The sequence below is a fragment of the Stegostoma tigrinum genome, chromosome 39, assembly GCF_030684315.1.
Source record: "Stegostoma tigrinum isolate sSteTig4 chromosome 39, sSteTig4.hap1, whole genome shotgun sequence".
Lineage (NCBI taxonomy): Eukaryota > Metazoa > Chordata > Chondrichthyes > Orectolobiformes > Stegostomatidae > Stegostoma > Stegostoma tigrinum.
In genome coordinates, this window is record NC_081392.1 from 1,453,580 (window position 1) to 1,469,454 (window position 15,875).

At 41.1% G+C, this 15,875-nt stretch overlaps 1 protein-coding gene across 1 annotated transcript in view; it reads right to left on the reverse strand.

Annotated features, from left to right (window-relative positions):
- Positions 1-3,882: 3,882 nt before the first annotated feature.
- LOC125447705 (transmembrane protein 87A-like) overlaps positions 3,883-15,875 on the reverse strand; it is a 66,840-nt gene continuing 54,847 nt past the window's right edge. The window contains exons 15-20 of the mRNA XM_059641011.1: positions 14,473-14,576; positions 12,426-12,499; positions 10,130-10,191; positions 7,608-7,660; positions 5,639-5,669; positions 3,883-4,423 (exon numbers count right to left, since the gene is read on the reverse strand). Of these exons, the coding sequence (XP_059496994.1) occupies positions 4,382-4,423; positions 5,639-5,669; positions 7,608-7,660; positions 10,130-10,191; positions 12,426-12,499; positions 14,473-14,576 (366 nt within the window). The 3' untranslated portion in view covers positions 3,883-4,381. The remainder of the gene's footprint in view (positions 4,424-5,638; positions 5,670-7,607; positions 7,661-10,129; positions 10,192-12,425; positions 12,500-14,472; positions 14,577-15,875) is intronic.

A 15,875-nucleotide genomic window follows, 5' to 3' on the forward strand; every position in this document is an offset into this window, starting at 1 on the left:
CACAGTGCTATCCCATCTTTGATGCTAAACGACCATCTCAGGGGATGTGAGATGCGAGATGCTGATAACTGGAGCGGGTGAGGGGTTGGTGGTGGTGTGAGGGGTCCAGTAAGGCCGGTGCAGTTCATGGTGCTCTTTTAAACTTGGGACTCAAGCTTGTGACTACTGTGGATCAGAGGCTCAGATTATGATGTACTCAATACAGAGCCTGTACTGACAAGTTTCTGTCTCACCACCAAGAACCCTCAACTTGAGTGCAAACATTTTCCCTCAAATTTCATTCCCAACATCCTGAAATACAAGAAAACTAACCCATTTGATGGATAAGTATTTACCAAGTAGCCCATCCAACAATAATTACGTACAATGCTAGTCTGTGTCTACTCAGCTAGACATCCATCTGTAGTTTATTTTTGTGTTATACTGAAACACAAACATTACTTATAAAGCTATCCAAAAGACTTCAGGGCCTCCTATACAGCAGGATGCTGAGAGTTTATAGTCAGATCGTTTCCAAATATTCCAATCCTATAAATAGTACAGAAAATAAATACTGCAGACCTATTGCATATTGATACAATAAAAGCCTGTTAGAATGTAGATGTACTTGAAGGAAACTTGCATTCAGAGATTTGGATCAAACGATGCCATGTTGCTCAGTACCCAGTGCTGAATTCACACTTTCTCCTATTTTACTTTACCAGAATACAGTAACTGAAAGAGTGGTGGAAAAGAGCATGAAGGGGAGGGTGGAAAGGGTGAGAAATGATAGAGGGGAACAGAGTGAAGAAAAAGTAAAGAGATTCATTTTACAACCAAACAGAAAAGGTATCCAGGTTACAATGGTCAACAGTATCATAAGGACTAACAAGGATGAGCCACTCATACTAGTTATTGTACTTATTAAAAAAAGTGCAGTCAGCTACCACAGCTATCCAAGATATCTCTGCAATACACTCTAAAGTGACTAGCATCTTATTAGGTTCTCTGCTATTGAATGCTCTGGCCCCAAAGGAACCAACCAATTTGCACTCACGTTACATGAACTTAATATTGTACCATCGCATTGATCCAAATGAAAGTTTAGGGGTTTGGGACTGCACTTGATGTTTAACATCTAGATTGCCCGATTTGCCCAAACGACCCTCCCAAATTTGAAAGCTTGCTGTCCCCTATCTGCATGTCACACAAAGACAGCTCATCTGAATCAACACAAAAACAAAGCGCTGGAGAAACTTAGCAGGTCTGGCACCATCTGTGGACAGAGAAAAAGAGTTAACATTTTGAATCTATGCATGTTTCTGATGAAAGATCACAGGATTCGAAATGTTAACTCTCTCTGCCCACAGATGGTGCCAGAGCTGCTAAGTTTCTCCTACACGTCCCATGTTTATTTCAGACCTCCAGCATCCGCAGTTTAATTTCATAGTAGCCTGTTTCAAATCTGTTGTGTTAGCTAGACTCTCAGCCTGAGGTTACAATTCTCCCAGGATCTGTAAACACATTGTTCCAACATGGACACCCGAGTAGGTATCTATCACAGCCTACAGTGATCTAAAACTATTTGTCTTTTTATCCTTATTCTTTGATGTGGACATTATTTGCAAAACCATTGTTTGTTACCATTTCTAACCGTGCTTTAACTGAGTGGCTAGGTCACTGCAGAGGACCACTTTACTGTGGGTCTAAAGACCTTGACCGTCCCTTAAAGGACTTGACAGACCTGGTGGGCTTTTACATCAATTGCTGACCATCACAGACACCAGTTTTCCACTCCAAATTTATTATTTGAATTTAAATTCCAGCAGCCGCTGTAGTAGAATGTGAACCCACGTCCTGGAGCTTTAGTCTGGGCCTCTGGATTACCGGTCGAGTGAGATTACCATTAAGCCATCTTTGCGGGCCAAATGCTTGCACCAAGTTGACTATGAAATCAGATCTGCAACTATTCAGGAGCCCTACCCTGAAACTATGGAAACCAGGCTGGAAACGTATCTCTTATGCATACTGTTTTACAAACATGTAACTGTATAATAATGAACTTTTGCCCTCAACAGCAGAATTCTATTATACATATCAGATAAGGAAACAGATGAAAATTGATGCATTTTAATGACAGCTGCACAAAACAGGAATAAACAGACCCAAAGTAGTTAGTGTTTCATTTGCCTCAAATAGCAACACCAAATATAGCCACAATAGTTGTTTCTTTAAACAAGGCTCAATTTTACGAAATCATTTATTGACTCCTCACAGAAACAGTACAAATCTGCCAACTATACATTTTAATACCAATGCTGTGTTTATCTGATGTGAAGCCCCTAAGCAGTTCACATGTACATATTTGTGGATGTAACTGCACTATGTCCAATCTGGAACCAATCTCGGCCAGTGTCACACAGTCACACTTTGGAATTCACACCTTCAATTTGGGCTGAAGCCATCTTCAGACTATGCAGTGGCTGTGCTTGTGACCTGTCTATTAACAGTTTACAGTGTATTGTTACCAGTCAATAACATAAGCATCAATGACAGATGTTTTTTTCATGAAAGCTAAACTACAACTCAAACTACATGTAAATAAAAAAGTGAAATGTGTCAATAATACACAGTTCCCTACAAGAGACACACTTTGGAACTCAAGCTTTGGAGGACAACAATGCACAAATAAGGTATCAGAGATCTGGAGCTATCCTCACCATGACTCATATTGGGAAAAACAAAGCTTGTTCAAACTCATGCAAAAACAGTGATCTTACAATAACCAAATGGAAAATTTTGCAAAAGGTCTTTCCACGATAAAGTTACAGAATAAAGTTCTGCTGTTGCTGAGAAAGTTAATGAAGCAACCCTCAATTTAGAACAGTAGGGAGTAAAACAAAGATGAGATGGACTTGAAATATTTTGATAGTAAATTTAATATAAACAGAGTCGGCCTTGACTGAACTATCCTTACCCCTCAGTGGCTCTCAGATAGTATTGACTAGCTATTTGACAAGGATAGACATTTGTTTTAAAGCCAGAACACACATTCATACACTCGACAGAAGTGACAACACACTGGAATTCCAGGAAAATCTCAACCTGACAGACACTGCAGAGCTGGAAAATATATCAAAGCACAAATTGACCAGTTGCGTTTAGATTTCCAGGGTAGTGAGCAAGGAGTTCCTAAGCTACTCCATCAGATTCTTCTGAACAGCCATCAGAGGGCTCCTTATAGAGTGGGGTGGAGGGGAGTAATAATAGTGTACGTAGGAGTTATGTGATCTGCTCCTGTAACGTTCAGTTAAAGGCCCCAAGAGCATGGTGTTAAAAAAACACTACACTGCAATATTTGTTTGCAAGAGTTCAGTCACTGCTGTCTGCCATGAACTTCCAACAGGAAAAACTCCCAAAACAGAAAGTCATCATTAATATGTGGATTAATGCATAATTTGTTACAGATCCTCAGCATCCTGAGGATAAAATAATAAGCAACATCAGTATACATTTCAGAGCTCACAATGACAGTTTCTCTGACACACAACTGAGTGAAACATATACCAGTAAACCTAGAACTCACCTCATGTTGCTGAGACAGGCTGCTTTTGAAGGACAGCAGGATATTAAAACAAATACATTATGCTGTTAAGGTGCACAAGTGTCCTTTGTAAGGCCACACAAGTTGAACCATTAAGTAACCACGGGCTCAAGTCAGAGTTCAGTTGCTACTTGGGGCAAAAATGCATACTTGCAAGCTGCTCATGAATAAGTTTTCAGTTACAGCTCAGAATCACCCAACAGTGCATGGCAAACATTTCAAGAAAGGACGCATGATTGCCAAGGACAGACGATATTCTGCACCTATTCTTTTTGGCACAGTTAATATTGCTCAAACTATTGGCTTTGTTCCTTTTTATTATTTGTCTTAAATAATGACAAAAAGGCTATTTGCGTATAGATAGGCATGGACGTACCGTATCTAAATATTCAGCCTAACCACTTTCACATACAGGTGGTAAGTTTTACAATGCCCAGCTGGTTTCACTGGAATCACAATTACTTTGCTCAGCTTGGTCCGTGATCCTCGCACTCCCATGCGGAAAACACCTTGGCTCCAAAGAATTCTGCTGGTGGTATTTCACAGAATTTAAACCAAGTTTCAGGGGCAATGGAGAGAATGTAAAAGCAGTGTTTTAAAAATAGTTTCATAAAACTGTTCGGCTGAGTTTCCAAAATGAAAAGTACTGTTTTTATGCCATTTCAGAAAGTCACAACACCAAAGAACATTTCAGATGTTTCTTCATTTTCTTTTAAATAAAAGAGATCCAAAAGTTAAATCTGCTGCAGAAGATGACGTGGATTTCAAAATTAAAGCTTTGCCTGTAACAGTCACCAATTATTCCATTTTGGAGATTTCGAACTTGGTGGTCATCATTTCCTGAAACAGGACAAAACAAAAAAATTGAATGAGTCACAAGAATTAACAATGCAAATGTTTAATAGCTACTGCGGAATCAACTTGCACTTCATTCAAAATCCAAACTATTCAAAAGATAGTGGACTTTTAAGTGCAAATCAAGTTTCCATATTTTCCATCCTGTGAACCAATCTTCAAAATGGAGCATACCTAGAAATCAAGATAATCACCACTGGGCTTTTCTGCCAACTGCTGTCGTGCATAAGCTTCCTAGGTGTAGCTAAAAACTAAGCTCTTTCCTTTTGAGCAACAATACCAACAGGAACATTTTAAAAGATTTGAAATGTCGCATTCCAATACAAATCTGTACTCAACATAAGTATTTCTGTATATCTTTACAACTATTTTCACTCGTTTAAGATTTAATTATTGACAGATACATGACTGAAGCAGTGATTTAATAAACCCAAGTGTATTAATCAAGCTGCACCAAATTACAAATTCAAATATAATCAAGGACATTTTCCCCTCCTCAGATCAAAACTGAACAGAAAGAAACCAATCCTTCCAGTGCTGCCCAATTATATCGTTTGTAACGGTTTTTGCAGTTGGCAAAACAAACTTCGATCAAACATGGGGAATAAAAAAGCACACCTATTGAAATAAGTGCAATCTGCAGCCAGATTGTTAATCGTGTAAAACTCAAAATGCTTTTTGCCCCTTCCACCACATTGCACCCATTTAAGGGATTACCCAAATTCTTGGCTACACTTTGCTACTTTAGATTAAAGATCGACATGGAGAGAAACCAACAATCTGCAATCTGTTCTCACCAGAGACAGGCTCTAATGTCCCAGGAATGGTAGTAGTTCATGGCTGGTTATCCATAGCTGTGGAATTCTAGCAATACCACTCCTATCCAGACTTCAGCTAAAACCCACCAACTCTATCCTGGTTAGAAAGTAGGCCATAAAGCTGGTGGCTCTGTTGGGCTCAATCACATTCAGTTGTTAGCAACCAGATCACTGGGCACTCTAGTGTTGAGGTACTGCAGAGAGTTTGATTTGGAACAGTTCAAGCTAACTCCTGAGGAAACTCAGTTCTGAAGAATCATCACTAAATCCAAAACAGTAACTGATTTCTGTCCACAGATGCTGCGATCTGCAGAGCATTTCCAGCAATCTGTTTTTGTTACAGTTAAAGGTGAAGCAGGCAAACTACAAAGTGGTATTTTACCTCATCTGAATCCAGCAGGGTCGGCAATGCACTGGAAGATAAAAAGAGGAAGGAAAAGATGTAAAGTTTTAAAAAAAACAATGAGTCTCTGCTCAATCATCAATAGGTGGCAAAGCAGAACACAACCCAATCAGTTCCAAAGGACATACATGTCCCCTGACCCTCTCTCCACCACAAACACCCTGGGTTCCCACCACCCTGCAATGCATTGTGCCCCCTCAAACCCCTACCACAAGGCCTCTCCCCAACTTATTTACTCCAACCCCCACCCCCGGTCACTCTCTATCCCTTGGTCTGCAAGGTTTGAACCTTGCATTGCATTGGACACAGATGCATTTTCACTCCACCCTGTCTGAAGCTGGCCCAGGCAGACACTTGCCAACAGTGCTGTTCCTTATGGCTGCCCAAAACAAACTGTCAGCTCAGACTTCCAGTGAGTGCTACATGATCAATCACTGGCAAATGCAGGGAGCAAACAGCCTGTAATTGGAGAAGGAACTCAACAGCAGTATACAATCTACTTTCTTGCTTAAGTCTCTGGAGCCAGATACACAGTCTCTGTGTGCCAGATTCTGGCCTGCAAGTCTCAGTTTTACAGAGAAGGAACAGAGTAAAAATCTCTTGTTAAAGTGGAGAACTCTTTCATTCATGTTCATGGAAATTTGGCCTCAATGTATGGTGTCAGTAACCCAAGGGTGTTTCAACTTGAATAAAAGCCAGCACTTCAGATGATATTGAGATATAAGCGCACAGTAGAGCATCATGACAAACGCACTAAATGGCCAGTCTGGACAGAATGGTATGGGCTACTCGACTGGTTGGCATCACAGTGGAGTCCAATACTGCTCACACATATGCATCTTCCAGACAGAAATCCGGATTAGAACTCTGTTTATTTTTGTTCTCTGCATCCAAGGATACGAGATCAACTTCAGTATCTCAATAACGTTAGAGATCAGATAGCTCTACATAATTCAGCATTACAAACTTCTCATCCATACAGCTTAAATCTGTACAGGTTGGAACCAGTGTGCACACACTGCTGTGACAGGCACTGTTCAATCTGTATGGTTAGTTTAAAATGAGTTCAGTACTATTGAGTCAAACAGATGTGCAAATTTAAAATTCAGGTGAAGAAATAGCAATTAAAAACCACTTTTTGGCTTCTGACTCCTTGCAGCTGGGCCACAGTGTTGCGCCTGCAACGTGACTGAGTAAAAAAAACACATTTATATTGTGCCTTTCATGATCTCAGGAAGTCAGAAAGTACTTCCTAGCTAATTAAGCACTTTTCCAAGTGCAATCACAATTGTGATATTGGGAACCACAACACACAATCTTAGCTCCAACAATCAGCAATGATTTTGGTTGGAAAATAATTATGGCTAAGGGAGCAGGCAGAATGCCCACAGTGGCAAACAGGGCCTTGGTTTAACATGTCATCTTTAAGACCACACCTCCCACAATTCTCCCTCTATGTTTGTGGGGCAGTCTTGATTTTTTTGTTTTATTGCCCTCTTTATTCTTCCAAGGACTGAAGGAATTGGTAGTTGATGCCTATCCTTGAACAGGTTAGGCTATTTTCAGAGAGCAGTTAAGAGTCAAAAACATTGCTGCTGGTCTGAAGTCACATATAGCTCAGGCCAAGTAAGGATAGCGGATTTCCTTCCCCAGAAGGACATTATTAAAACCAGACAGATTTCTACAACAAATATCAGTGATTGAAGAGTTGACATTAGCTTTTTAACAGCTAGTTTTTAATTCCAGATTTTACTGAATTCAAATTTCACCTGCTACGGTGGCATTCAAACATGTTTACAGAAAATCTGATGAAGTTCAGCAGTTCTAAAGAGTAGTACTGGACTCAATAGATTAACTGCAGAAACATGTAACACAAACTGAAAAACATCAGAAGTAGGACTGTTGGGTGTGGTGACAACAGCTTCCAGTTTAGCTTCAAGAGACTTACACATCAGTTAGTGAAGCTGGGATGTTCTCTTCAACCCATTTGAGGTCTTCATCCTGCAAAACAACAAACATTCATTTAACAGCACGTGCCAGTGACCTTGACCTTGACCTTACAGTTCTCAGCAATGACACTGGTTTCGGTACAAAGAAGAAAAGGTCTTTTAGCTCAGTTAGCATGTTCTATGCAGCTTATGATATTTTACATATACATTCCCTATACGATGTGTCTTCCTAAGTCAGACAATCAGGAGAAAAACCCCAAGAAATTCCTCTCCAACTCCTTTTGGTGATCAAAACCAATCCAAGACATCGTTTGTACTTGATGATCCAAAAACAGAAATTGTTGGACTCTTCAGAACACTTCACCACAAATCCGAAACTTAAATTCTGCTTGCTCCCCAGATAGCATCATGCAGCACAGAAATAAACTGTCCAACTCATGTATGATGGCCAGAATATCCTAAGTTAATCTAGTTCCATTGCCAGCATTTGGCACAAAACCCTCTAAACCGTTCCCTACTCATATTACCATTCAGATGCCTTTTAACTGTTGTAATTGTACCAGCTTCCACCACAGCTCATTTTGGATACACCATCCTGTGCTTTCTCCTCTCACCTTAAACCTGTGCCCCTGGATCCCTGACCCTGGGAAAAAGGCTTTGGCTATTCACCCTATCCATGCCTGTCATAAGTTTATAAGCCTCTCTAAGGGCATCCCTCAAACACCAGTGCTCCAGAGAAAATAGCCCCAGCCTGTTCTGCCCCTCTCTACAGCTTAAACCTTCCAATCCTAGCAACATCCTTATAAATCTTTTCTGCATCCTTTCATTTTAACAACCTCTTTTCTATAGTAGGGAGACCAGAGCAGGATGCAGTATTCTGAAAACAGCCTATCCAGCCACAACATGACATCAACTCCTATACTCAATGCACTAACCAATAGAGACAAGCGTATCAAATGCTTTCTTCATTCCCCTGTCTACCTGTGACTCCACCTTCAAGGAACTATGAATCTGCAACCTAAGGTCTTTTTGTTCAACAATACTCCCCATGACTCTACTATTACGTGTCCAAGTCCTGCCCTGGATTGCCTTGCCAAAATGCAACATCTCACTTATCTAAATTAAATTCCATCTTCCATCCGTTGGCCCATCTGATCAAGTCCCATTGTACTCAGATAACCCTTTTCACTGTCCACTACATCACCAGTTTAGGTGTCATCTGCAAACTTACTAACCATTCTTCCTATATTCACTCCAAATACTTTATATAAATGGCAAAACAGTGGGCCCAGCACTGATCCTGGAGGCATACCTCTGACACAGGCCTCCAATCTGAAAAAACAACCTTCTACCATCACGCTCTGTCTTCTACCTTCAAGCCAATTTTGTATCGAAACAGTTCTCCCTGGATTCCTTGTAATCTAACCTTGCTAACTCGTCTACCACACGGATCCTTGAAATCCTTGCTGAAGTATGTTGCCAGACCTGCTGAGTTTCTCCAGCAACTTGCTTTTCTTCCAGATTTCCAGCATCTGCAGTTCTTTGGATTATCATGTCGAATAAAACAATGTTGTGTTTTAAAGTGGAGAATGAACTGGAAGCTACTTTCTATCTGATACACATTTCTCTATCGATCCCAATCTCTGTAGGGTAGCACAGAACGACACCAAGATCCACAGTAGAATATATCCAGAGGAACAAATAGGCCAAATTGAACAGATTGTTTGCTTCCCCATGTTATTTAAGACTCCCTGGCTTCAGGGAGGTGGCACTGTTTATAAGCAGGCTAGCCTAATGAGCACTGAATCATCATCTTCAATCTTGCAACAGTAACAGTCCCTTCTGAAAAGTTCAGGAATGACTGTACCAGTGCAACCACAGAGCCTATTTACACCAAGACAGATTTGAGTTATAAAAAGTGGAAAAGCTGACTTAGTAATGGCATATTGCCCCAAATGGGCTCAAGTGTTTGATGATGGAGAAGGAACAGATGAGACTGGTTTCAGTTCTGCATGTTAAAAGTGTTATAAGCATTACAGGAAGATTTTGGCTGACCACTACTTTCTAGGAAATCGTAAGAATGGCAGAGTTTAAGATAGCACTTAAAGAACATTTCTTTTTAATCCCACATTTCATGATGCATTGCTAAAGTAAAAGAGAAAATTTTGCCCCCAGTTGGCAGAATCAGGAGCACACTTGCTGCTTTGCATTATGTACTGAAGGTGCGCAGATTGAGTGCAGAAAGGAATCATTTTGGAACATGAAGCCTACACAAGCTGTTCGACACATGCACCTATTTAACACGATAGTTGTCACCAATTCACTCAGAACACTAGTCTCAACATTTCATGTAGCTTAAATGGATTAAATGCATTTTTCCCTTCAATTGGAAGCAGTGTTAAAGTCTTAAGATATCATTAATTTATACACTGGTGGCTGTGAGGAAAGCAACAACAGCAAAGGCGGAGATGATAAAGCAAAAGTTTATTGCACTAGGTAGCAGCAATGAAAGCTCACTCACCATTTTATTGGGTTTGACTGTGCCATTAGATTCTGATTTTATGGGTCTTATCTTCATTCCCTCTGAAGACAGAAGAAATAATTAAAGAATTAATGGCTCCAGAGAATGGAAGATACAGTGAACATAATAAAATGTTGCATGCAATGCAGGAACTGTAGTCAACAGCCTAAATTTATAAAGTGTTGTCCCTCTTTGATAGGCCAGCAGTTATGAGCAAATTATTTCAAATATGTAATTACTTAGTAGTATCATTCATCACTGGCAGCACAACCAGCGAGGGTGTTTTTGTGTTAGGCACGTATTCCCTGGACACACCATAACTGTGACTACATTGATTCTACAGGCTACAAGGTACATAAACTGGGGGTCACCCCTCAGATCCATTGTCTCATTGCCAGGTACATCAAACTTGCCAAAGAACTACAACAGAAATTGAAATGCTTAGTGGAAGACACTACCCACCCCATCCACTCATCCCAAGAATTCCTCAACATCAAGGACACCAGAATAGATAAGGACGAGATGATAATTCTTTGACATAACACTATTTATATCCATAAACATGGGTCTAGCCAAAGAAACAATTTCCACACTGCTAGACAAATTAAGCAAGCAGACAAACCAGGACACCAACCTCAATAAAAGACACCACTACAAGGTTACTAGATTCGTGCCTCAACCCTCTTCACCTTCAATGAAGACATATACCACCAAATCAAATGGAACATTAATGGGATTCCCAATATCAGGGGTGATCACATAACCAGTTGAGAACAGACAGCGCTCCCCACTATCCAACCCAAACTTTGGATCTGATATGTTGATGACACCTGTGATTATTAAACGCACCAAACTGGAAGAAACGGACACAAGTAACATACTTACCAGGATAAAATTCAGAGAGAGCAACCACCAACTACCCTTTCTGGATATAACAGCGGAACGCAAAAACAACAGGAAACCCCCCCCAGATTAGCATACATAGAAAGGCCACACATACAGACCAAATACCCAATTACACTCGCAACCACCCAACATCCACAAACAGACCTGCATCAGGACATTACTTAAATGGGCCACAAAATACTGCAGCAACTTGAAACTAAGCAAAGCAGAACAGGAACACTTGTATAGAGTCTTCAAAAGAAATGGATGCCCAAAAAGCACAGTCCGCCATTACCTCCAAGACAGAACACAACAAGACAACACATGACCAGAATCGCTACCATACATCAAGGACATTTCAGAGATGACCACAGGACTACTCGGGTCCCTGGGCATCAGAGTAGCCCACAAACTGATAACCACTCTACAACACTTACTGACAATCAAAGAATCCCATACCCAAAACCAGCAGAACTGGGCTAATATACAAAATGCCATGTGAGACCTGTGAGAAACACTACATATGCCAAACCGGAAGAAAATTGACTAAAAACGGACACACAAACACCAACTAGCCACCAAGAGACACAACCAATTCTCACTTCTCTCATGACGCATTGACAACATGAAACAAACACACATTCGACTGGGACAATACAGTGATAATCGCATAAGCCAAAGAGACACGCCAGGGAATTCCTGGAGGCCTGGTATTCAAATCAGAACAACATCAGCAAACACGTTGAATTTGATGCTGTGTACAAACCACTGAGAAACAAAACTGGAAGCAATACCGACCACCCCAGCAAACCGAAACATAAATAACAGTGCACCAATGCTTCACCGGAGGCGTGCTGACAACATTACGTAGCAGGGTGAAGAAATGTTTGCAATCAAATCCACCAACCTGGCAAGCATGTCTACAACCAGGGGTAGCATGGTGGCTCAGTGGTTAGCACTGCAGCCTCACAGCGCCAGGGACCCAGGTTCGATTCCAGCCTCAGGTGACTGTGTGTGGAGTTTGCACATTCTCCCCGTGTCTGTGTGGGTTTCCTGCGGGTGCTCCGGTTTCCTCCCGGAGGAGTCCAAAGATGCGCAGGCTAAGTGGATTGACCATGCTAAATTGCCCATAGTGTTCAGGGGTGAGTGGGTTATAGGGGGATGGGTCTGGGTGGGATACTTCAAAGGGCGGCGTGGACTTGTTGGGCCGAAGGGCCTGTTTCCACACTGTAGGGAATCTAATCTAACCTCATTTATATAGCATCTTTCACGACCCCACAATATCACAATTCCCAACTCTACAAAAGAAACTACATCAATTACAGCATTGGTTGTTGGTACTGAGACATTGAGGCCATCAAAGGAAAGTGAATAACTGGAAATGTCTTAACATATTGACAGCCAAACTCACCAAATGCTTCACTGATTAACTGCTCCTCTTCCTCTTCATCATCAATTTCATCTACCAATGGAGAATAAGCATATCTGCAATGCAGTAAAGGATGGCAGTTATTTTACATTACATTGCAGAGAACCAAAATACTGTAACAACCCCTTGACAATACCACCGCGGTAAGTAACTTCATACCAACAGAAAATCATGGCATAGAAGACTGGATTCAGAATACCTGCACCAGCTCACAGAAACAGCAAACAAATTAGTCCTACTCCCCCGTTCTCTCCTAAGAGCCGTGCAAAATGATTTCCTGGATGTGAGTTTGCTCGCTGAGCTGGAAGGTTAGTTTTCAGACGTTTCGTCACCATTCAAGGGAACATCAGCGAGCCTCTGACAAAGCACGGGTGTTATGTCCCGCTTTCTATTTATCTGGTTAGGTTTCCTTGGGTTGGTGATGTCATTTCCTGCGTTGGTGATGTCATTTCCTGTTCTTTTTCTCAGGGGATGGTAGATTGATTCCAAATCAATGTGTTTGTTGATGCAGTTCCGGTTGGAATGCCATGCTTCTAGGAATTCTCATGAGTGTCTCTGTTTGGCTTGTCCTAGGATGGATGTTTTGTCCCAATCAAAGTGGTGTCCTTCCTCATCTGTATGTAAGGATACGAGTGATAGTGGGTCATGTCGTTTTGTGGCTAGTTGATGTTCATGTATCCCGGTGGCTAGCTTTCTGCCTGTTTGTCCAATGGAGTGTTTGTCACAGTTCTTGATTTCCTTCCAAGTGTTTATCCAAATACCTTTAGAGAGTTATCACTTAATCCGTTTCCATCACAATTCCAAGCAGCATATTCTGGACCATATCTCATTCCACTGACTACGTTTTCCAGACTTTTTCCCCTTTAATCTGTACTCCGATTAGACCCTTGTCAGTGGAATCAGTTTCAGTTTGATTTCACTCTCTAAATCTCTCAGCATTTCAAATCTCTCCACTAAATCTCCTCGTGGACTTTGTGATTTTAAGGATTATCCCAGCACTTCTTCTCTTCAGTTAACTGGATCCCTTAGCCTAGTAACATTCTGGCAATTCTACTGTGCAACCACTGATCACAGCATTAAGTATAAGAGTTGAGATGTCTTGATGCAGCTGTATAAGACATTGCTAAGGCCACATTTGGAGTACTACATGCTGTTCTGGTCACCCTATTATAGAAAGGATATTATTCAACTAGGGAAGAAAAAAAAAAAAAGAGTGCAGAAGGGATTGACCAGGATGCTACCTAGACTGGAAGGTTTGAGTTAGGAGGAAAGGCTGAGACTTTCCCCCCTTGGAGTATAGGAAACTGAGAGGATACCTTGTACTTGTCTAGAAAAAGTCATGAGGGGCATAAGGTAGATAGCCAACAGCTTTTCCCCAAGGTATGGGAATCTGAAAGTAGATAGCATAGGTTTTAAGATGAGAGGACAGCGATACAAAACTGCCCAGAAGTCTTTTTTTTTCCCCACAATGAGGATGGAGTGCGTCTGGGACAGGCGGTCAGAGGTAGTAGTGAAGGAGAGTACAGCTTTGACATAAGAAACAGTTGGACAGGTATGGAGGGATATGGACCAAACACAGGCAAATGGGATTAGTTTAATTGCAAAAACTGAGTGGCCTAGGCTGAAGAGCCTGGTTCCATGCTGTGAACCTCCATGACATTATGAAGTGCATTATGCACTGAAAAAAGAGAGTTTAAAATTTTGGTTAGGTGCACTTGATAGAGTCAAATAGTGACTGGAGTCTTCATGCAGTTTGCATTTAAACTGTAAAGAAACTCTAATCTGTGCAGATTTAGATTCTATTCTTCCAATCTAAAGTTTTCTGGCACATGGTTGAATGCTTAGGTCAACAGTGGAGGTGGATGCAAACGGGTGGGGGCAGGGGGGAATAAATTCAGTATCGCACAAGATTTTAAAACCTCACATTAAACAGTATCAATATTTGTGGTTTTTGCTCCCACCCCTGCAAAGTACTGATACTCAACATGCCAGTGACAAGACCCTGAACAACAGGTAACAGGAAACCTACCTCTGGTTATTTGCAGATGGCCTCCACAAGAACATTATGACAAGCAGCAAAATGGAGAAGAGAAACCGCCAGAATGCATCCTCTATCCACAGCTCCCTCCAATCCTGGTCCAAAATAAATAAAGACTCCTTTATGTACTGCACTACAAGATTCAAAAAAGTCATAGCAAACACTTGGCAAATGTAATGGGCATTCTGCCTCCAGTGCTACATGCAAACAGATGCATGCCTAATTAATTTACTGAGACAAGACCCTCAAAGCCTTTTGTTGTGCACTCATCAGGACATTGAACAAGAATACCAAAGTTGAATCAACTCGGTAAATGCGTGAACTTTGGTAGATAAGTCGCCATGAAGAATGCACCAGTCAATTATAACAATTTTAAACCAAGCACAACAACTTTAACTGGCTAAGGTGAATTTGCCTGCCCTCCAACTTGCTCATTGGATAATACTATAGATCATCGAAAGCTGACTGTGCCTCTTAAGTCTAGATCATAGAATCATAGAATCCCTACAGCTTGGAAACAGGTCCATCAAGTCCACACCAACCTAGCTCACTTCATTTTGCTGCAATATTCATCCATCTTTTCATTTTGCACTATCAGGACAATCTGCAAGAATTTCAGTGAAAGAGAAAACCAACATTCACTCTTCATGAGAACAGTGCTACTTAGTTGGCCAGCTGACTACCATAAGAATGCATCAATTAATGAACCACCAGGTTTTGTTTAGACTTCAAAGCAGGCAATTCGACTCTTGACTGGTTAGGACACTATCCTGAAAAATAAGCTAATAAATGCCCGTTACCCATTTTGTGGAGCTGAAACAGGAAGAACGTATGCATGTTTCTTCTGTCATTAATTTATGGAGTTTCCAGCTCATGCTAGCATGGCATGCTGCAAGGTCAACTGACAGTCCAAAACTGATTAGGCAAAGAATTCCACTGGCACTCAAGGTTATTTAACAAATGTTGTCTTACGACAAAAATCACAATTATTCCTTTAACTTTGGTAATTCTTGCAGGCTGTCCTGATAAATGCAAGGAATCCTTCAACAAAATGTTGCCTTCTTTGATTTTAAAACAAAGTCAAGGATTCAGAATTGACTGCCTCAGAGTGGGACGACGGTTCAATACATAGCTTCAAACAGAATTGTATAATTATCTGGAGGGGGAAAAAAATTGCAGCACAACAGGGAAAAGGCACAGGAGGGAGCAAGGTGGGTTGCTCTTGCACAGAACCAGCACAAACATAATGGGTTGCACAGCCTCATTTTGTGCTGTAACCATTCACAGACTTGTGGCGTTTGAGGAACTGTGACTGAAGTAACAGGTAAAGTCCCTGTTCTTGCAATAAGGCACTGATCCATTTGACAGACTGAGTAGGTAATGATGATAATAGG